The sequence below is a fragment of the Camelus dromedarius genome, chromosome 30, assembly GCF_036321535.1.
Source record: "Camelus dromedarius isolate mCamDro1 chromosome 30, mCamDro1.pat, whole genome shotgun sequence".
NCBI lineage: Eukaryota > Metazoa > Chordata > Mammalia > Artiodactyla > Camelidae > Camelus > Camelus dromedarius.
In genome coordinates, this window is record NC_087465.1 from 15118366 (window position 1) to 15142552 (window position 24187).

At 35.4% G+C, this 24187-nt stretch overlaps 1 protein-coding gene and 2 non-coding genes across 3 annotated transcripts in view; 2 read left to right on the plus strand and 1 right to left on the minus strand.

The window, feature by feature from the left end:
• Positions 1-24187, plus strand: part of CRISPLD1 (cysteine rich secretory protein LCCL domain containing 1) — a 43076-nt gene that overhangs the window by 10992 nt on the left and 7897 nt on the right. The window contains exons 3-12 of the mRNA XM_010979412.3: positions 13246-13364; positions 13715-13847; positions 14879-14994; positions 15862-15962; positions 17675-17815; positions 18154-18214; positions 18324-18390; positions 18592-18722; positions 20434-20477; positions 20578-20650. Coding sequence (XP_010977714.1) covers positions 13246-13364; positions 13715-13847; positions 14879-14994; positions 15862-15962; positions 17675-17815; positions 18154-18214; positions 18324-18390; positions 18592-18722; positions 20434-20477; positions 20578-20650 — 986 coding nt within the window. The remainder of the gene's footprint in view (positions 1-13245; positions 13365-13714; positions 13848-14878; positions 14995-15861; positions 15963-17674; positions 17816-18153; positions 18215-18323; positions 18391-18591; positions 18723-20433; positions 20478-20577; positions 20651-24187) is intronic.
• On the minus strand, positions 7049-7121 carry TRNAA-UGC (transfer RNA alanine (anticodon UGC)). The gene has a single exon. It is a non-coding gene; the product is annotated as a tRNA-Ala (tRNA).
• LOC116149693 (U1 spliceosomal RNA) lies at positions 17851-18014 on the plus strand. The gene has a single exon (XR_004133334.1). It is a non-coding gene; the product is annotated as a U1 spliceosomal RNA (small nuclear RNA).

The window sequence follows — 24187 nt, forward strand, 5'->3', positions numbered from 1 at the left end:
TTTAGGGGGCATCGCTGATGGTTTTGTCGATAGCCTTAATGTGAAAGGTGAAGGGTAAGGAGGAATGTTCTTAGGTTTTTTCTCAAGCACGTTGGTGGATAGTTGAAGCATTTGTGGAGACAGGAGGAGAATCAAAAAGGAGAAGGTGGGGGTGAAATCAGGGGGTTCTTTCTGGCCAAACTTATTTCGGATACCATGTCATCCTCCGTTGAGTTTATGGTCAGTGGAGAGGTGGGACTTGAGATAAAAATGTGGAAACCATGCAGGTGTTATTAGGAACCATCTTACCTTAACTGACTGAACAAAACCATCCAAGGAGAAGATTTTTGTGGACAAAGGTTGAATATCTGGATTTGAGTCTTGGCCCAGCAAGATGTGGAGGTTGAACAGAAAGGAGAAACTAGCAAAAGAAGCTGAGAACAAGTAGTCAGTAAGGCTGAAGGAAAAGACAGGATGGGCTGGTGTCCCAGAAGCCTGGAGAAGAGAGTTCAGCAGTTCCCGTATCGCTGAGAAGCTGAGTAAGATGAAGAAAAGCCAACAAAGGTTTTGTGGACTTGGAGGTCATTGGTGGCTTTGAGAAGAGTGATTTCAGTGGTGGGCAGAAGAGAAGGAGGGGCGAGGAAGTTGAGAAGTAATTGTGAGAAACTCCTCATGATACTGTTGCTGTGAAGGAGCTCAGAGAAATGGAACTAGCCAGTGCTAGAGAGGTATCTGGGAATTTTTAAAATTTTATTTTTAAAGAGCATATTTGTGAGTTGATGGAAATGCACAAGTTCAGAAAACCCAGCATGGAAAGGAGAAATATAACTGCAGTCAGTTCATTTATTCTAACAGGAAAGGCTGAGGCTGTAGGTACACAAGCAGGAAGTCTCGTGTATTTAATGATAAAGGAGAATTTCCATGTGGATGCCTCTGTTTTTCCCAGTCAAGATCCTTAGCAAGACTGAGAAGGCAGAAAGGAAGGGGTCTGAGCTTAGGATATTGTGAAATGGCAGTTTTAGAGACGTTCCATGAAGACCTCTGTGGAGTCAAATGTATGGGATGTTCTGAGGTACTTTAATTTGGTTTGGTTCCAAGTGCTTTAAGTTACAAAATCTAACAGATAGGGAAGAAGCCAACTGTAGTATGTATTACTATAGTATATCATGGTAAAGTATTTCCAAAAAACAGGAAGATTTAAAGTCATGGTTTCTCCAATTTGCCACAGGTCACACCACTCTTTCCAGCCACTTCATGTGGTGTCACCTGCTTGACCCCAGAAGACATTTGACTAGGCAGCTCCTGGAGATGTGAAAGAGATGATTAAAGGCATGTTAGTTGGGGGGGTGTTGATTTTTAAAGTATTTAAGTATAATGTAATACAGATCAAGCATTGATGCAAATTCAGACCAAATAGTGGGTTTGAGGTTCACATTGCAGACTGAAGGTTAAATACAGATAGTTGTATGGGAACTCTAAGAATCGAGTTATGAAAATGACCTAATTTTGTGGACTTGTATTAGTGGATTATTAAACTCACCAAATATAAGAATCTGGAACTATGATCCAGTGAAGATTTTTTTTTTTTTAACTAGTTAACAGAATCAGTAAGGTTCAATTAAATCAACTGCTTCCAAGTAGCTTATTGGGAAAAAGGCAACAATTTTTCTCTATTAGAAGCTCATCAGCCTCACAGGCAAAATATGAATATGGATACAATCTGTTCAGTAGGCCGCATATACTTTATATTTTAAGTTTTTAATCAAAGAAAATTTTGAAGTCGGGCTTCAGGAAATTAAGGGTAGCATGTGTTTTTCATGGAAAAGCAGCAGGTATAACTTTGAGACTCGATATAAGGGATGCTTTAGTCCAGTGCCACTCAAACTTTAACGTGCATATGAATCCCCTGGGATTCTTGCTAACATACAGGTTTCGATTCAGTAGGTCTGGGTGGGCCCCAATTTTCTGCATTCCTAACAAGCTCCCAGGTGATGTGGCAGCCACTGCCTGGGAACCACACTTTGAGTAGTCAGCTTTAGACTCTCTGGAGGAAACGAAGTCTAAATTGAGACATTAAAAGTTGACTCTAGAATCCAGATTCTTCTTCACCTCAACTCTTACATTCACCTTTTTCTTTTTATCAGGTAGCAACTCTATTAGTTCAAGAAAATAGAAACTCCTTTCACTCCCTTTCACGAAGTGTTTTACCAAAAAGGTAAAGAAGCTTGAATAGTAAGATTCAGAAGGCTTAATGTTTAAATCTGTCTACTTGGAGGAGGGGTGGAAAGTGGAATCTCAAAATTAGTTAATGACACAGTTCTGCAGGAGACTGGAAAGTGAAATGCAGTCAGTAACAGGGCAAACTCTAAAGGCCACGTGAGTGAGAAGGGAGGAAGCAGAACTTCAAAGCGGGCAAGAAAGGGGTGGGGTGGGGAGGGGTCAGCTGGATCCGATCCAATAATGAGCTATTAGCGAAGACCCAAAAATAAGCTTGGGAGTTACTCTGTATAACTCTCCTTTGTGTTATTGTTGTAACTCAAACAATAGAAAGTAACCATCTAAACAGGGGACAATCCAATAAATCTTCTGGGAGTGAAATATAAAACTATATCTTATATTTGCTCAACACATGGCAAATTTAAATCTGAAATCCTGGATGATTGACTGATATGCTCAAAAGAAACTACAGTGAGATCAGATGTTGTCCAGGGATGGGAAATCAAGGTGACAAAAAAAGTTTTGGAGGAGGGGAGGCTCTGGAGTGAAGATGGAGTAAGAACCTCAAAAATCCCGTCTAGAAAGAAAGGGCCACGAGAAGAGGTTTGTTACCTGAGTTCAGGAAGACGATGAATACATCTAAACAAAGAGCAGTGCTGTTTCACAGGAACATCTATACCATTATTCCTTACACCTTGCGGTTTTTTTTTTTTTTTTTAATACCATATGGATCTTGCCAAGCCCTTTTGCCTTTGCAGATGTTAGAATGCCTTATGTGCATCTTGTTTTTTCTCTAGTGAATTTCTCCTCTTCCTTCAAGACTCACTTAAAGACTAATCTGCTTTTGTCTAAATCCTCCCATACAAAGTGCACTCCGCGCCCCCTGCTCCCCTCATGCCCTGGCTTCCACGGCATTTCATACCTGCGCCTGTCTGTTATTTACATTCTTGTCTCTTTCTCTAGCTTTACCTTATTTTGTGGGAAGGGACTGTGCTTTGGTAATTTTTGCATTTCCCCAGCTGAGAGGCTGATACATGCTCTAAGCTCAATTTTTGCTAGTTGGAAGGGGAAAAAATGGAGTGAATGAATGAAAAAATAAAAAGATGACTAGATAGATTTCCAACAGTGATTCTAAACTGGGCGGAATGAAAAAGGATTTGATTAATTCTGTGTTGATAGGAAAATACTATTAGAAAATCACAAAGGATTTATTTAATTAAAGTGTTGTATTAATGTTTTACTTAATGTTATGTACAGTAGCTTTTTGGTTAAGGTAAAATCATTCTAATAAGTGTGACAAGTGGCTAGATTAGCCTTGGATTTTAGTGACTTTTCAGAGTTATATGGATTATGGACTTCTCTGTCTCATGAAGTGGGGATGGCCGGACGCCTCTGTGAGTAGGGGTAGAGTCTTCCAGGAGACATGATGATCAAAGTGCTATGGCTTTTGATGGAGAGCTGTTCTCAAGATGTAAATCACAGTGTGATAAGAAGTACTAATTAGTTTGTTTTAAGCTGTATATAAATCTAAAAATACTTCAATATAAAACAGTAACCAGGAAAGGCTTCTTAGAAAAGGTACATTTTGAAATAGTATTAGACGTTATCATCATTGTGTGGTAGGGACTATGGTCAAGGGCATTGGATGATGCGAACCTTGGATGATAAGCTGTTGATATGAAAATATGTGTGTGATTGATTCAGAAGCGAGGACTTGGCAGTCATGATCTGTGAGAACAGATGAAACAGTGGAGATAAGATTGTTCTATCACGTGTGACTTGTGGCAGACTTGAGCCTCATCCATTCTCCTTCTCTGCGTACCTATGAAGAAACATTTTATTTGGTATAATTTGGTATTTGTATGACTTTTGTAAGTGAAACAGTTATTACAGAGGACTTCCAAACTTTTGAGTTCATTAATGCTTTTTAAACCATTCCTCTGTGTGTGTGTGTGTTTGCGTGTGTGTGTGTGTGTGTGTGTGTGTGTGTGTCCTAAACTAAACCTACACTACACAGGTACTTACTTGGAGGCTTCAGTGGAAATATCAGCCTGAAAATTTAATGCGAACAAAGGTCCTGAATTAGTTTGTTGTCAATAGATTTAAAGCTAAACTAGGAATAACTTACTCAAAACATTGTTTTGTAAGTAATACTGTGCTAAATTTGAATTCTAAGAAATTTGCTTTTTCATTGAAACTTTAGGTGGCAGTGATTATCTTATTTTTTAATCATTCAAAAGTTTGGATTTGAATTTCATCCTCGGCCACATGAATATTAACAGTGTTCCATAAAAAGCTGTGTGAATCACAGCAAATTAAGCAGATTCTTAAAGAAACAGGGGAATAAGAGAACATGTGTTAAGATATAGTAGGTGTCAGGTAATGTGATAGGCAGTTTACTAACACAAATTCTGTGAGATGTTTTTATTCTCAGTTATTATTTCTCATCAGGGAAACAAATGCCACAATAGCAAGGGTTTAACAACAACAACAACAACAAAATAGCAAGGTTTAACTCTGTGTGCAGAGTTGTGGACCACAAAGGATGGGAGACCCAGGCATGAATGGTAGTATCACCTCCTGGTGAGGACTAGAGCCTGGCAGAAGGGCTGTATGAAAGGACCCAGTCACCATCACCTGGGGCAGGTACTCAGAGGGGATGAGTGGGGTTGAGGAGGGGGTAATACATCCTTAAATTCACCTCTCCCCCTCTAACTTCCTGTCCGTGTCTTCCAGTGGCCAAATTCAACTAGAATCCAGGAGCCAAGGGAGCCTGAAGAAACTCAGGATGTAGGGTTGAGCCTTTTGGGCCATAGAGTATGGCAGTAAGTGGCTGAGAATGGCTATGTGCGGAAAACAATGGAGAATATTTAACACAATACTCTTTCTCAAATTTTCAAAGAAAGACTTTGGAAAACCATATTTCTTTACATCATCATTTTAGTCATTGTTTGGTCACTGAAGACAAATTGATAAGCATATTTTTAAGGGACACCTGAACATCTGATTGAGCATGCTGTGGTTCCTAACCAGCTATGAGTTTCCTAGCAGCCAAGGAAAACAGGAAACCATATGGTTTACATAGCTCTCAATGACTGTTTGGAGGTATAACAATTTAATGTTCTTGAAGCAGGAATTATTAGTGAAACTTTAACATAGAATTCTCGATATAGGAATAGTCAACAACTTAATATAGTACTTTCATTAAAAGTATGTAAGTGTATGCAATTAAATGTTTCTTATATTGGCTTTTGGTTTAAATTGAAGTTATCATGTTAAACTGTATGTTTCGGTTTCTGTTTGTCCATAAACCTTATCTTTTACTAATTTTCTCAAAAAGAAGTTTTCATTTGTTAACCCACCTCTTTTTTCTTTCTGAAAATTGAAAAGATATCCCCAAGTACAATAAATAAAAGCAATCCATATCTTATTTACTTCAGAACTTGATGCTTTTCATTTTGATACTCAACTTTGTAAACTAATACATGTAGGATGATTTGTTATGAGAGCTTATCTTTCCTAGCATCGATTTTTTAGGCTTGACTTCTAGATCTATCGTGTATCTATCTAAATTTATGTTACAGAGAAATTAAAACATAAGTGCTCATTTTTGTACATTGACCCAATATCCATAGATCAAGACTTAAAGAACTGATAGATGGTACTGTACCTTCTAAATTACTGAAACATTTCCTTAAATACTGATGTCTCTGTAAACATCCAGATCGTAGTCTGGAGGATTAACTACTTCTTTCCTAAATGACAACAAAAATAATGAAAACATTATAGCCTTAAATTTATCACAAAGTCAATACAAAGTTATGGCCTTTACAAAAATAATCCAAGTTCAACTATTCAAGAATTTACCTTTTGTTTAGCCTCGGTATGTCGTGAATACCCTTTTACCTGAGTTTATACCACACATGCATGTTTGGTTTAGGGGGTTTAGGTCCCTGTATCCCTGATCCAAGTTACTGCCAAGCCCAGCTGTGACGCTAGAGATACCAGTGAGTACATACTGGCAACGTATTACATGCCAAATTTTTCATTAGGTCACCTGGAAAATGCAGAAAAAGTATGAGACACAGTTTTTGATTTAAACTTCTAGTTTGAGAATTAAGCAGTAGAAACAGATCTAGGAGACCATATGGTAATTGGCAAATTACGTGTTTGAGAGAGTTCAGAGAAGGGTGAGATAAACGGAGTGTGTATTTTGGTTGGGATGACTTCCAAGAAGCGAGAGAAGTGAACAGAACTTCAGTGAAAGGATAAAGTTTCACTAACTAAGGAGGGGGGTGGGGAGAAAGAACAGTCCTGAGGGGGGAAATTTCTGATGGATTCAATGGCCAAGAAATGTGAACGGCCAAGTACTATAACCTTGCTTCTTCTGTTGTGGGTATTCAGTGTATATTTCTGGTACTGGGTATTAGAAAAGTCATAGCTTTAGATTTCCTGACCTACCAAGTCAGACTCCGCGTTTTAACAAGATCTCGTAGTGATTTCCAAGCACTTTAAGTTCTAGAGAGTCAGCAGTAGAGGGCCCGTGTTGAGGAGGGCTGGTTTATAAGTGAGGTAGGTAAGTTATGACCAGGCTTGGGAGGGCATTGGCAGGGAAACAAGATATGAATCAGACTACATTTTGTGGAAATGTAAGGATTTTGTTGAATTAATGTCTCTGCTGCCTCATGAGGATAATCTACACTACATCATGCATTCAGTCTGTATAGTATTGAAACAATGGGTTTAATTAAAATGATCCTGTGAGTTTATCCACACATTAAATTTCCATTCCAAAAATTGTTTTAATTTTTTTTCTTTTTTGCTAGGGGAGATAATGAGGTTTTATTTTTAGAGAAGATACTAGGGATTGAACCCAGGACCTCATGCATGCAAAGCATACACTCTACCACTTGAGCTATACCCTCCCCCCCCCAATTATTTTAATTTTACTAAAAAGAAGAGGTAGTTCCTTAAATTGTTAGGTTATTACTTTTTAAAAAAATTTAAGGTTTTGTTTTGAAGTAGATTTTAAGTAAAATACTGCCACATCTCCCTCACATCTCTCTAATTTCCAGGAGACCCTAATATGTGCATTGCCCTAAGGTAATGCTACTTTCTCAATACTTGGCGAAGCCTTTCTGTCCAGAAACACAGGTGTTCCTTTTGAAACCTGACCCTGGTGCATTTTTCCCTGCAACTACAAAGTCTTTTCAAAACAGGTGAAGCACGGAAATTAAACACCCGAGGTAATTTCTGAGTTGTGAGGAATGAATTTACGGCTGTTTTCCGTCGTGTTTTTGATGCCAGATGACTTTGTCACAAAAACATCTTGCACTCTTTTAGCATAGATTGGATGACTGATTGATTGATTTCATTGATGTCTGTTTCTCTAGTGTAGTTCTGATAATAACCACCAACAGAGGAAAAAGAAGGTGGCTAAGATTTTATAATGAGGCATTATATTTGGACTTTGAATCTGAAGTCTTGTGAACTGTCAAGTGTGTTACTTCCATAGAAACAAATTCTTTCTTAGAGGTCAAGTTATTGCTATTGAGAGGATCACGTTGATAGCTTATTCCATCAGATTTTGGGGTTGCACTTTCTGATTTAAATAGGAAAACACAACAGTGATTTCTGAGGGATTTTATTTTGACGTATGATGAATGTTTATAAACCTGTTTTTCCAAAAGTTATGGCAGGGCAAGAATTATCTTTTAAACGTGGTGTTTAGGAAGAGATAGCTCTATATGCCTTTGATTTTCTTCAGCTGCTTCTTCAGACCTGAGCGGGCTAAAAAAATGTTGGTTTTCTAGAATGGTAGAAAGTCATACAATCCTATTTCCCCCTGCTGAGAATGACATTTAACAATTATTGAACTATATGAGGGTTTTCAGTCAGTAGATTATTTCTGTGTGCATTTAAAAGTGTCAGATCATGCTGGTCAATTTCCAATGAAAATTCTTAATTCACTTATAAATTTTTTCATTAGTGAATATCACTATATGAAATGAACTACTTAACAGCTTCAGCGTTACCTAGAGTATTTCCTTTGGTAGACTAATTATCACGTTACCTTCACCAATAAGTGTTTATCAATAACTTTTTGGACAAAGTCCATCATTTCCATGCCTACCGCTGATCTTCGAGGATTTATGTTGAAGAGTCTAATTACACAGATTTGCACCAAGCAGATAGTATCACAGATCTTTACTCTATATTCTTTAATACAATCTAAAATAATAATTAAAAAGTTCTTTAACGTTAGATATTCTGTGTGAAATAAATGTTTGACTTTTATTTGGAAAAACAGCCCACTATTCTCTTTAGATTTTTGTACTAACATTTTTGAAGTCTCAGTTATAAGAAAATGCTCTTCAGACAAATTCTTAGTAACTAATTAACATTGGCTTTCAACTCTTGCTTAATGTACTACAATAATAATTTTGAAGCTAGAAAGAATCAATGATTCCCAGGACATGAATTTTAAAATTATCTGACTCTGGAAAGAGCTATATAAATTTACTATGGTCAAGAAAATGTATTTGAAAATATTTAATCCTTTTTAAGAGAGAAACTATTCTCAGTATCAAAGAGAAAGAAAGAGTTACACTGCTAATAACTGTTTTTGCCTAATGTGTGGTGATACAACCTCTGGTAAGCTAGCAATAGTAACTCTTAAAAACTACATTCCTGAGTGATTTGCAACTGTCATTGACTGTTATTAGAACAGGATAACAGGCATTCTGGCAGGAATATGAATTGTGTACGCTGTCCGTATCTCACAAAGGATAGCAATCATGTACTTGTTTCTGTACATGTCTAGAGAGCTACATAACTTTTGATTTTTACAAGTACAGTGTTTTAGTTCTAAAATGACTATATATTTCTAGGTTTACTTTTGAAAGTCCTTTGTCAAGGTTCAAGGTTTCTTATGTACACACACAGAAAATGATAGAGCCTCTATGTTGAACTGGTTGAAAAATATCACTGGAGACAAAGTATGTTAATATTATGCTAAATGTTTCTTTTAGTAATAAAACTTCAGTTGAAGGCTCTGCTGTGTTCTCAGAAGGAACAGCTTACGCATGTAGTTGGAAAATAGAGTGGTTTTTATTTCTGCACACCTCAAGTACCCATTCTATAAAGAAATGGTAATTTTAAATGTGGCTTAGCTTTAAATTAGGCCTGGGTGAATAGTTCAGACAGAAAAACTGAAGCCAGTTAGGCCATCTTGATTTAATTTACAATCCTGAATTTAAATAGAAATTTGTAGAGAGTAACCTGCATTTAAATGGGATGGGTATGAATTATTGCCAGTCTTAAAACCTGAAATATTATGTTGTAGCATAAAAATATACATTCTGTGCTGTTGTCATGTTATGATAGTATTTCTTCCAGGATAACTATTTTCAGTATTTTTTTTTTAAAGAATGTTCTTAATTCGTATTATTGAACTTGACCTAAACACCACATGCTTGATTAGATTTTTTAAATAATTACTCTTTAAATTGTCACTAATATTTATTAAATATTGGTAGCAAATTTTAATTGCATGCCCTCTGCCTCAGTTCTCATAGTAGAATAATGTATGTCCCTATTTTAGCATTATCATAGTTCATTTGCTATGCTCTACCTCCCATTTTTAATGGATTAAATAGAAAACAAGTCATGCTGTAAAAACAGCTTATCCATAATATAGACTCAGTAATTGAATTTCAGTCTTCAAAGAGACCTGAGTTATCATCTATTTCAACTGACACATTTTACAGATAAGAAAACTTAGCTTAAGTATTTGAATGATATGTTTCAGACTTTATTCCAATTTCTACACATCAGGTATATAAACAAACTTTGGAAATACAACATATTTGTGAATTTGGAAGTGGTCGTATATCTTCTCTAAAAAGGGTCCATCTTCAATTTTGTAGGAAAAACTGACATCTAAGGTTGTAGCATTGTGTGCAAAACAAGAGTAAATTGACCTTGAATGAGGACCTTAAGGACTCTCTTAGCTGGGAGGTTCTTGCCCTGGGTCTCACTCGTTTGCAGTGACCTGGACATGCAAACCCACAGCTCTCGTGGCTGGGCTAGGAAAACTCAGACAATAGGAACCCCTCTTCTATCTGTCTCTGTCTCTGTGTGGTCTCCCCGTATTATTTTTCCAGCTACCTTTTCTGGGTAGCTGAACTCCTAATTTGTTGGCTGAGATTTGTTAAGATGTGTGTCTTAAAAGAGAAAGAATCAGAAAGAGGCTGTATCTCCTAACCTAGCCTGGAAAGTCTCACAGTGCCATTCTGTTTATTAGAAGACAGTCGCTATCGAGCTCAAACTGAAGGGAATTCAACTCCACCCTTTGTGGGAAGAGTGTTTTAAAACCATTCCAATGGTTTCAAGGCTTTTTTTTTTTTTTTTGCCGTCTAGGAATGTTTATGTTTTTCTTATGGTTCCTGGCTGCGCTTTGACTAAGAGGTTGCTACGTTGCTAGATTAGAAACCCATGAAGTATGGTTTCACTGTGCATATGACTAAATTACTAACCAAGAATCTGATTTCCAAGATTGAAGACAAAAGTTTGTCTCTTAAGGACAACTGACTTTCCAGGGAACTCTACCTGGAAACATGCTTCCTTTTGAGAGATGACCATCTCCCCAGCCTTTTGGATACAAAAGGAAATTGGCATCTTGCTCATTTTCTGAAACTTCAGCCAAATTCTGTTTCTTACCTAATTTGTTTGGGTAAATAATGACAGCAACTTGAATCATGCCTTTGCATAATTATGTAAAGTCTAGTTATAAAAATAGGTCTAATTTAAGTAATGAATTTAATTAATAGTATGTATTTGGCAAATCAAGTGCTTATCTGATAAGTATATGGAGCATGCATGCATTCTTGATGTCTATACCACAAAACCAGTCATCTTACACATTTGATATTAATTCAAAGTAAAATTCAAATTTTCATAAAAACCAGGTACTTTTTATTTTGCTGCCCTTAATTTTTCAGTAGCATGTAAACACACTTTTTTGTGTGTTTTTGCTAGATAATGAAGATGCACTATAATAAAAATATACTTACTCTAATTTTGTATAAATTTAACTTTTTGGCTTTGAAAGCATGATTTTATATATTTCAGATCCACAGTTGAATGAGGAGGAATGTTATAAAAAGATTATATGAAGAATAAAGACACTTCTGTTCCCCACACACACCTTTTTTTTTTTTTTTTTTGAGGGGGGCGTCTTTCTTTCTAGTGTCTTGTCATTTTGTCCTATAGTCATGATTAGATTTCGTCCATCCTTTAAAAATCAAAGAAAGTCAAATTCTCCCTAGTCTGGCGTCCAGTCTTTTGAAGCTGCCCATTTCTCTTCTTCCTCTTCACATTTTCTTTCTCCATTTTCTCTTTTCAGTCACTTATTAACCCTCTGTGTTGTGATATTTCTACCGAGGATGGATCCGAAATTGCTTTTAGTAATAAATTAGTACCTCCAGACCTCATTTTTTCAACTTCTCTGTAACATTTGGGCTGTTGCCCACTCTCCACTCCCGAAATCTCTGTCCTGCTGCTTCTGTAATTGAATCCTCTTTCAGTTTTCCCTTAACCTGTCCAATACCATTTCCCCTAGTTAAGTTTACTAGCTCATTTTTTTCTTACCTTCAATTTTGATAACCCCAGAATTTTCTTTTCATTTCTCTTCTAATTCTCTATCATCTTCCTGAAGAAATTTATCTCTGAGTGAATCACTTCAAAATTTCATATCTTCAGAGCATATTTCTCTCCCCAGAACCCCCTACTTGACATATATACTGCATGTATCACAGACTCCTCACACATCACTCTTAAAATACACAGACATACACTTCTAGTACAATAATCCATTTCTCTTTCTGTATTTTCTTTCTCACAGTTCGGTGACCTCGTCAGTCTTCACCTTTCCCCTCCTTCACCACCTACTTTCAGTCATCCATCAACTTCTAGGAATTTAAATTCCTAAATTATTATTAGGATTTCATTATTTCAATCTGTCTGCTTTTCTCTAGTCTCATTGCTATCACCTCAGGTGTCCTCATTTCCTAGTTCCAGGACTATTTTTTATCCTCTTCACATGCCCAGAATCCTGTAATTGTACCAGGATTGAACCCAGTTCTACCCGACTCTCTTGTTTTGATCACCACACTTACTGTACTGCTTGCTTTTCAAATTAACAAATTGAATGTTCAACCCAAGGCATATGAAATAATAATTATATAATTTTAACTATTTCTTTATAAGTCATTTTAAAACTACAAATTAATCACTCTCATTTAATTTTACATTTTACAGGATTCAGATTCATTCATCATTCGTATAGTCAGCAAACATTTATTAACCCCCTTGTCCATATGGCAGACACAGATAATAGGCTGAAAATACTGGTGTGAGTTAAATAACTGCCTCCAAGCATCCCACAGTCCCAGGAAAGAGACACATGGACAGATACTAACATTGCAGTGTAGTAGCTGCTAAAGCAAAGGAGCATTACGAAGCTTAAAGAGCCCAAAGGAGGGGATACTTACATCTAAGAGACTTGAAAGTGTGTCGAGAATATATAAAGGTAGATTGTGAAGGAAGAGTAAGGGTCTATCTGAGAAATAATTGGGAGAATGATGTTTTAGGCAGAAGAAACAATACCAGCAAGAGCAAGGAATAGCATGTTTTATGACAGGAAACAGTGGGACCAAAATGTTGGTTGGACTTTATGTACACGGGGTTTTGCTGGATGCCTTTAGATAGAGGAATCACTTAAGCATGTTTGTATCCACTTAGGCAATTCTAAACAGTTGTAGAGCAGGTTGGAGGGCTTAGAGATGGATACAAGGAGACTAATCAGGAGGCTAGTGCAAAAACCTATGTGAGAGATGGCGAGAACTGAGACTAAGATGCAGACTTTGCAAAGAAGTAAGGAGAGAGAAAACAAAAGAACTGAGTATCACTGTATTCTAAAGAAATGTCCAAACTTTACATGTACATAATGCGTTTGTATTTGTATTTTATTTTTATTTTAAATTGTAGACATGGGATGTAGAACTGGAAAGATCTGCAGCATCCTGGGCTGAAAGTTGTTTGTGGGAACATGGACCTGCAAGCTTGCTTCCATCAATTGGACAGAATTTGGGAGCACATTGGGGAAGGTAGCTTAAAATGTAACTTTTTGTTTCTGAAACCATAAGTGTTTGAGATGAAATACTTACTAATGCCTCATTGTAAATTTTCAAAGGCTTAGTGCCTAAAAGGAAAACAAGCAGTCACACCAAGACAAATAATGATTAAAAAAAAGTCATACTACAATGATTGATAGTATTTTAAACTTATTTTTGTTTTAAATAATTGATATATTAGTGATGTAATGTGCAGAAGTATTTAATATTAAAACTTACATAAAAATACCTCTCTACCAAACTTTATCAATCTTTTTTGCAATATTTGATTTTATATTTTCTCCAACTTTACTTGCTCTTTGTGGTTATTTTCTTTCAAATAGATATAGGCCCCCAACATTTCATGTACAAGCATGGTATGATGAAGTAAGAGACTTTAGCTTCCCATACGAACACGAATGCAACCCGTATTGTCCCTTCAGATGTTCCGGTCCTGTATGTACTCATTATACACAGGTATGTTTTGGGTACATTATACTTCATTCCTTTAAGTTGAGTTCATGTAAACTAACAAAGTTTTCTTTTTTTTGTGCGGGAACTTAGGATACTAAACATTTGTCTTAGGTCATTTGGTGTGGTTATTAAAAAAAAACTTACATAGGTATTGATTAATGTAGAATAGGCTTACAAATTTTTATGAACAATAAAAATAATTATCAGAAAAAAAGTCCAGACTTTTCTTTAAAAATATGTTATTTCAATGATTTTAGATATAAAACATTTTTAATATGGCCCCCATAAATTCAAATGGTGAGAGATTTACCATCTTTGAGGTCAGGTGTCTATTTTTTTTATTTTCCAAAGAATAAAGAATAGTTTTATTTACCATGGCATTCAGCATTTACATGTGTGCAGAATTTGTCTTTCTTTTTTATGTTCAATGTTCACATTTGGTGTTGGGTATGTTTTAGACTTCTAAATCAGACAACTAAGGGCAGATTTGACCAGATAAAGCTCACCACAGATCTGAGTGTCTGGAATTTCTATGACTGATTATTAGTGATGAGAAAGCAGACAAATGGCTCTGTGTGCCTTTGCATGGGACAAGATCAAGATCAGCAGTGACAGTGAAAATGTCACATTGTCTAAGAAATTTGAACACCTAAACTTTTACTCTGGTTCTTTCTATTTTAAGATGAGAAATTCTGTTCCTTTGTTAGCTAAGTTTCTGCATAGAAAAATTCATACAGCATTTCGGTTTGTGAGGATGTAACATTTGAATTACTGAGTCATACATAAGATGTTTATGTTTTCTATCTGGATACAGTTGTTTACCTATAGATCTCTCTCTCTTTTTTTTTTTTTTTAATTTAAATTAAATACTTTCCAAAGTGTCAGGAAAAATATCCTTTTTGATGTTGCTTCATTTCATCTTGAATGATACATGTTGTTTCTTGAGTCCGCTTTTATACATTTTTCTCTTGGACATGTTGTTGTCTTGCTTCGTCTCAGCCTACTTTTCTGAGCATTTCTTTTCTCTAATGTAGGTGGTGTGGGCGACAAGTAGCCGAATAGGCTGTGCCATTAACTTGTGCCAAAACATGAACATCTGGGGGCAGATCTGGCCCAAAGCTATCTACTTAGTGTGCAATTATTCCCCAAAGTAAGTAGACAAAGTACTGCTTCCATATGCAAATATTTCTTAACGACATAAAAGTAACTTTATATTCCTGATTTTGTTTTTCTCATTTTCCGTGTAGATTATCAAGTAAAGTCCATTGTTCTAACTCAGTTTACTTCATATGGCAACAGTTACAGTTGCCTCATGCATAAAATCAGTGCTTAAAAGGAATATGAAAATTGAAAATATAATCTTTGTAAAGACAGGAGTCATATTTTTAGGCTTTCAGTTTTACTTATTGCACTATTATATTGTGTAAATATTCAATAATTTGGATTTATTAGAGATGAAAAACTGTAGACTGAGAATTGTATTTTCACCTGTGTAAAGACCATTCAAGTAATTAATTGAAAATATTACACAACTGAACGTAGGGTTAAATGTAAGTCTGAAATCTGTTTTTATTAAAACAAATGGAATGTAGATGAATATCCCAAAGCAGAAAATTTGTGCTTTGCAAAAATTTGATTTTGTAGTTTTAAACAATATTCATAGTATATTATTTAGAATATTTTTGGAAAAATGATGTAGCAATCTATGTTTAAACTTAATAACAATGAGATATCACCCTTAACCTGTTAGAATGGCTATCATCAACACCAATTTACATTCCCACCAACAAGGTAGGAGAGTTGCCTTTTCTCCACATCCTCGCCAACATTTTTTATCTGTGTTCTTTTTGATGATAGCCATTCTAACAGGTTAAGGGTGATATCTCAATGTTACTAAGTTTAAAAATAGATTGCTACATCATTCTTCCAAAAATATTCTAAATGTGGAAAACAATATGGGGCGGAAAACTGAAACTGAAAATAGCTACCTCTTACTAGAGTGGATTCTCTTTTTAAGGGGAAACTGGTGGGGCCACGCCCCCTACAAACATGGCCGGCCCTGCTCTGCTTGCCCGCCTAGTTTTGGAGGAGGCTGCAGAGAAAATCTGTGCTACAAAGGTATGTGCTATTGTGTTGTAATACTCAGTTTGATTTATATTTTAATCCAAATTCTGCATTAATTTGAGTTTAAAAAGACAAAAGCACATTTAATTATTACATGAAAAGTCCTCACACTTGTATTTCAAATATTTTGAAGCCATTTAAAATATTTTTAAGGTATTTATAACATTAAGTCTATTATACCAATGTGATTTTGAAGGAAAGTTTCATGATGTTAAGATATTAAGATATATTCCAGATAACCACTTAATTCTACTTGGAAATTATCTCAGAGTGACAAGTATATTACTATTTTTGAAAGCCATCTTGATTTAGTGTTGACTAGAATTATTTCTGTAAGTGTCATCATTTTTGAAGAATTTAGAAATTTAACACAATTTATTTTTAGCACTTTGAAGGTTTTTGCCTAAGTACCTATCCATAAATCTTACTGAATCATGCCCAGTGAGTTATACTAATTCTCTGCTTCTTACTGCAGAGCACACAATTTCTCATGCCAAAAGAACAAGAAAAGTATAGCAGTATTACAAACTGCTGGAAAAAGTGTTCTCAAATGCGTTTAATGTCCTCAAAAGTAAATGTAAATATGGTGTTCTGTTTATAGCACATGAAGCTAAAATTTACCCGACAAAGCTTTGTGAGAGTCACCCTCTCACTGGCCATTCAAATGAACATTTTTACTCCCTTGTACTATTTTTTTCTTAATAATGACTAAATGAAGATTAATGCAGACTAAGTGTATTAGAAAATATGAGTAAATGCAGCCACTTTTCAGTACTCGTAAAGAGATGTCTCTTTTTTTCTCTTAATGATTAAATGGTCATTAGCTATAATAAGTAGCCAAGAGGTAACCATATATTTCACTGTTACATGAGCCATTTTTAATTTCTGAAAACATTTTTCATCGTGTGTGAGTCTGTTTTCCATTTATTCTACCCCCAAATCTCCAACCTGCTTGCTCTCTCATCAGTGACCACAGAATTTTACTAATGCTGACTTTCCTCTGAATTCATACTTCCTTTTTCTGGATTCTGAGTTCTTGGACATACATGAAAATCATTTTCAAAATATGCCAGATATGCCCTGTCAAGCCCTTGATATAAGCCAACCTGGAAAAACTAATACATTCAAGGTTTGCTTATTTTCCATTGTTACGTTTAAATTTCTGCACATTGAATTTCCTTCTACAAAGAAACCTTTCCATGGAACCTGATAGTGTGGTAAATAAGAACAGCATGCCAATCTGAATTTCCTTTCAGGAGAATTTTAAACGTGATCCTTTTGAAAATTTTAAATATGATCCTCCTGAAAATATGATTTCATTTGAGAAGAAAATTCAAATTCACTAAGCCTCGACTTTACTAGGTCACTGTGTAGACTTCCTGGTGTTATGGTGAAAGCCAATGATTGATATAACTTTAAAATAGAAGCAAAATTTAGAAATGACTCCATTTAACAGTAGCTAAATGAGAGCACAAATTAATCAAGGGCTCAAAGTTTGATGCACGTGGTTTATTTACTCCAATGCAGTATGTAAGGGCACCACCTTAAGCCAAAACCTGTGTCAATACACAGTACTGCTTTTTCAAATGTTAAACAGGTGTATAAATGTTTTTAATGTTAAACAGGCATATAAAGGTATAGCATTATTTATAATTTGTGCACATTTAGGATGGATTCATGTTTCTTAAATCCATTCTCTCTAACAGAAGGATCAGACAGCTACTACCCTCGTCGAGAAGAAGAGACAAATGAGATTGAACGGCAGCAGCCACACATCCACGAGACCCACATCCAGACAAGAGCAGATGACAGTAACAGAAACGAAGTCATAAGCACACAGCAAATGTGTAAGACCTCTGCATTGTTTACAAAAATGTTACCGTTTATTACCTGGCAGGGGAGATACCACGATCATGAAGGTGGTTTTCCCAGGGTGAGGCTTAGCCATTGCACTTCGGGTGTCCTGACCCCTGTGATCTCCCCAAATGTGGGAAACTCGACTGCATAACTTGTGGTAATGGGGGACTGCTTTCACACCTTCCCTTAAAAAAAATTTTAAAGTTTACACTGATGGCATATTCAGCTGCATTTTTAGAATAGCAAAAACTTGGCATTAGACTGCATGGGATGAATTAGAGCAGCTGTTACATCATCTAAATTATTATTATTATTTTTAAAATTTTAGCTCAAATTGTTTCTTGTGAAGTAAGATTAAGAGATCAGTGCAAAGGAACAACCTGCAATAGGTAATGTTTATTATTACTCTTAAAATTAACTGACAAAATTTAAAAAATATTTTCATTTTATACTGACATTCGGAGAAGCTAAATTTTGTCCCCCATTTCCTTTGTTTAGATATGAATGTCCTGCTGGCTGTTTGGATAGCAAAGCTAAAGTTATTGGCAGTGTACATTATGAAATGGTAAGTATTATAAATGTAATTATTTGGGGATAGAATCCTTTCACATAATATTTGATTTTTAATTTGAAATATAATAATTTTTATAAGTATAGATATTTTGCTCGGAAGTGTTTGTTTAAAGTCATATCAATAGTAACTAGTTGTGTTCTGTGCAGAGCTATTATTATTTTAACATCGTTTTCTCCCTTCCTTTTCTCCCAGCAATCCAGCATTTGCAGAGCTGCAATTCATTATGGTATAATAGACAATGATGGTGGTTGGGTGGATATCACTAGACAAGGAAGAAAACATTATTTCATCAAATCCAATAGAAATGGTATTCAGACAATTGGGTAAGTACCCAAATAACCTTTTGGATCAGAGATTTTAAGTTGTAACAATGAGTTATTTTTTTTAGAGCAACACATAGAATAATTTAATTTGTAAAAGAGAGGAGGTAACTTTTTGAAGCTCATTTCAACTATATCAATTTCATGGATAAAAAGAAGAAAGAATATCTGAATTCAAAGTTGAACCCTTTTGCTGATAAAGATCATGCTAAAACTCCAAATTTTCTAGTTTCATTAAAAATGTACACATTTATAGTTTTTCCTTTTGTGAAGAAATACATTTTTCAGCTGTGATAGAAAATGCCCGAGAAGGTTAATTAATTTGCGACTTCTTCCTGCCCTGTTTTGGGAGAATTATTTTTTTCATGCAACAATAGCTTTGTTAGTAAGATAAATTAGATTACTAGGGAAGAGAGCACTTTGAAAAGTCTCTAAATATGTAATATAGTATCCCAACTTTCTTTTGTCCGTTGAAATGTAATTTGACCCAACATAAAAGCATTGATTAACTTTTGAAATGTTTGTCATATTGGACATACTAAATGTATTACTCTAAAACAATATATTTTCATATGTACTCTATGGAAAGTAGAAACATGTAGGCTTTTGAAATATCTTTGTAGTTTCTCTTTCCTAATGTAAAAAAAAACTTTATTGAGCCTTATACAGAATGCCTTTTCTTAGGAAATATGACATAGTCTTCCTTCACTTGTAACTGTACAATTGCGTGAAACTCCAAAGTAGGAAATTCATAACAATAAGAAATAATGTATTAAAAATCCTTTAAAATTGGTGGAATGACATCCTATGCATACAGTTTGTTCAGAGGCTTGATACGTGGTTTTTCAGCCATTAGCAATTACTCTCTTACATAAAAGCTTTATAGAAACACCTAATTTATTAACTTATTCAGCAAATCTTTATTAATCACCTTCAATAAATAATAAATATTAGTAATTAGCTTTAGGAAGCCAAACACTGGGTGTTTCATTAAAGACCTTTTATCCTATTGTTTAATTTTTTCTCTTAACTTGTTTTTTTATTGTTTATTGTAGAAACTCTCTTGAAACTTACAGGGCATGTCATATTAAAGTACCATCACAAATAAGCTTCACCTTTTGCAATACGTATTTCTCTGGAAATCTGGGTATAGATAAGCCAATTAAATATATAATGGTATATTATTTGTATATACCTGCTTTTTAATAATACACATAAGGAAGAGGAATTCATTCATTTATTGTAGACATTTTATACAGTAGGGGAGCAAAAAGTGAATAATGCACATTCCTTTAAGGTATTTATTATTTAGTAGCTTTTTACACTGCCTTTTATTGATTATTTTGTGATATTAAATTGTTTGATTCTGTGGTGAGGGGAAATGAATATACTGACAGTTTTAATTTTGATAGAAAACCAACATATGGATTCAAACGTGTATTATTTTATGCTGTTATCTACAAGTTTTTGAGACTGATAATGAAAAGAGATCATTCTCTAATATCAAGAATGGTATTGACTTGGTTCCTACTTGAAGACGATATGAGTTTAGCATAAAATAAATGATGGATTCTTAAACTACTACATGACTAGGTATTTAAATAAGAATATTTAAGAAGAAATCAAATATTTATAGATGTGAAAAATAGGAGAGTTTATGTTGATGATCATGCACAGAAGAAAATGATTGACATTTTTATGTTTTTATCTTCAGCAAATATCAGTCTGCTAATTCCTTCACAGTCTCTAAAGTAACAGGTCAGCACTTTCTTCATCTGATTTTTTTTTTTTTCACCATTCTGTTGCATGTTCTTGTTTACAAAGGATTGGCTAATTGCTTTGTGTTTGAATTCTCCAGTCCAGGCTGTCACTTGTGAAACCACTGTGGAACAGCTCTGTCCATTTCATAAGCCTGCTTCCCATTGCCCCAGGTACCGTTTTCTAAATTTCCTCATTCCTTTGCAACCAGTGAACAATGGGACTTTCAGCCAGGATAAGTGCTTTTGCCCGAAGTCCTGGTGTGTCCAGGACTCAGAGGGTATATGGTCTTGAACTGCTAAGCAGCAGGGAGCAGTGGGGCCACACGGACAGACTACGTGCACTCCAGGCACTTTCTCCAAAAAAAGTGGGTTCTTTGTTTTCGTCTATACAAAAAACTTTAACATTTAAAAGAAAGAATCCCGTGTTCATTGCTTCATTCTGACAGCTCTCCCAGGCGTGGCCACCCAGTACGTTAAACACATCAGGCCCTTGTCAGGTCCTCGCAGGGCTGTTTAGCTGATCACGTCAGGGCCAGGCGGCCCCTCTCCCCAGGGTGAGGCTCCGAGTGCGTCATTCACAGGATGCCTTCCCCAAAACAGGGTGTGAGGTGTGCGCACCTGAGCCTTGCCTCCAGATTATGAGACCAGTCAATTTAGCACAATACTTGTCCGCACCTTTCACTTCAGAGTGGCATGTTTATTGAAGTGGAACTTTCTGGAATGGGGAAACCTGAAAAACTACCTGCTTAGTTAAAGAAAAAATTTTTTTTTCTGTAGTATTCTAGATTGCAGGCAGGTAGTTAACAGTAGAATAAATTTCAGCAGCAAGTACCCTGTGCTGCGCCGTAATAGAGTTTGTGTGCACACGTGCTGCAGTGTGCTGTCTGAGCCAGCTTGGGCTACTACAGCAAAACATCCCAGACTGGGTGGTGTAAAGGACAGAAATTTATCTTCTTACAGTTCTGGAGGCTGGAAGCCTAAGGTCGAGTTATTGTCAGGTTTGGCTTCTTCTGAAGGCTTCTTCTTGAAGCCACTGTCCTTGCAGGTGGCTGGCTTTTCTCTGTGCCTTCACATGGCTGGGACGGGAGAAGGAGCATTTTCTCTCTCTCTCCAGATAAAGGCCCTGCCCTTATGACTTCTTTTAATCACCTCCATGAAGGCTCTATCCCCAAATTCAGTCACATTGGGGATTGGTATTTCAGCATATGAATTCAGGGGACACAAGCATTCGGTCTGTAACAAGACTTCACTACAGAAACTAAAATGGAATGGCTTGTATTTTTAAGCAGTGTCATCCTAGTTGCTAAATTAGCTAAGTCTAATTGTGGCAAGTCAAAAGTTTATCTTCTGCCTTTCTTTTATTTTTGTTTTGTACTCTCTCATTTAAAATACTATGATGGAATTTGTCTACTATAAAATAATGGGGGAAAAAGGCTTCCTGTATCTTGAGCAAGATAATGTGAAAGCAGTTAGAAGCACTCTGGCCGTAAGCCATAACCATATAAGAAAAGTGAAGTATGTCCCTGCTCATCCAGCCTCACTTCCTTCCACATTACCTCCATCAATGCCAAGAAAGCCCATTTTAATTCCAAAACTAGTAATGAGATTTAGAAACTTGATTATAATTGATAAACTATAGTTTAGTAAAAATTGAGGGAGCTCGCTTTTTATGAAAAAGTTTACTTACTTTGGAGAAGTTTCCTCATTTACCCTTTTAAAATTAAAGCAATGTTTCATTTAAATTCTGAGAATTAGTTGTTCGCAAAGGGATAAAATACTGTGATGTTGATCTAAGATGTAAATACTTCATTTTTCCATTGGTGGGAAGTTTCTCAGTTACAGATACTGTAGTGATATAAGCAATCAGTTCCTTTAGGTAAGAATAGTTAACCTGTTTCCTTCTAAAAACCAAATCTGTTTGTCTCTACTCTCTTGTGAGAATACTGTTGTAATATTTCTGGTCAGCTAACTTGGTACCTACTGCTTTGAGAAGTTTTAAATTCTTCAGCATGTATTTTTATTGGAATCAGCAGTTTATACAACGTGTAGGATAATCTGAGGCTCACCTACAGTTTGAAAAATATATTTTTACCATCTGATCATGGATAAATTAAATGCCAAATAGTTTATTATAAAAGTACACTCTCCTCTAACTAGAGATTTACAAATTATGCTCTTATAACGATAACAAATTTAATTAAAATTGTGGTGTGTTTTAGAATCTCAGGAAATTAAAAAAATTTTTTCCCCACATTTCTCAAATGCCTATACTTACAGCTTGTATTTTTATAAAGAGAATAAGAGGTATATTGCTAGGTGAAACTGGTAAATTTTGCCATTATGATATGGTGAAAAAAAAGCAAGCATTTTAGAATTATCCACTTGTAAATATTTATTACATACTTATTATATACCATTATTATGCTAGGCCCTATTTCAGCCATGTGACAAGGTTTATGATATTCAAATAGAAAGGATAATTTCTGTAGAGCATTCAGCATTAAGCCTTCCTCTAGTATATGCTCAATAAATAGTAATTTTGTATCTAGAGAACAGTCTGTAGCAATATTGTTGTCCTCCCCAAAATCATTCAAGTAAAATATTAGTAAATAAGTTTTCTCTTTGTTGGCTTGAGGGGAAGTATCCTCCATAAAGGAATGATATAAATTATTAAAATTCAACTTTAATTTTTGCTGTCACTATCATAACAAGTCTGTAGAAGTGATAATTTATACATAATTTTGACCTACAGTAGTCTGGAAAGCTTCCCTCTTGTTTTATTTTAGAAATGTGGTGGAACAAAGGTTATCTTTTCTTTTCTCATATGAAATTTTGAGTAGTTTGATAAATTAGGTCATAATGGTATTATTTAAATGACAGTTTATAACTTTTGGGGAACATATGGTTGGTACATCTGTTTGAAAATTTCGTATCACTTGAAGAAGCTGAGGCATAAATCTGTTCTGGAGAAAAATGCCAAGAGCAGATACATGAAAGGAAATTAGCTGAAGATGAGGGTGAGAAAATAAGATTTACCCGCACAGTCACGTCCTTAAGAGGTTCCAAAGCTGGCAGAACTGCCCGAAATAAACTGTCTCTACTATTTAGTACCATAACCTTGTAGAAATTATGTGTGTGTGTGTGTGTTATTGGAAATCTTATTCTGCTTTACATGTGTCTACAAACAATTAGATCTTTAAAATCTATGGAAGGCTCAAGATGTAAAAGCAGGTACTGTTAAAATGTGTCAGCACTTTTGTTCAAAGCTTAAAAGCAAGTTGTCAATAAAGCAGTGTTTACTAGATCACTGTCTACATTTTCACAAGTATGTAACAAGGTGTTAAAACCAGAGATTAGAACACAAACATGCAAGAAAGCTCCTGCAGTCTTTCTTTGACCTGAACTTACCTAAGTAGAAATTGCTAGTGGGGTGAACATAAGGTTGAGATAAGGAGAGGGGTTGAAATAGAATAAATGTTTTTGGCCTGACCACCTGAACAATGGAGCTGAAATTTACTGTAGGAAGCCTACAGAAAGAAGATATTTAGGGGCTGGGGGAGGAGGTTAGGAATTTGGTTTCAAACATGCTTAATCTGAGATGTAAGTGGAGATATTGAATAAACAGTAGGATGTACACATTTAGAATTAAGAGAAGAGATCCCACCTGGAGATGCAAATTTGGCAGTGGACAGTTTACAGATGATAATT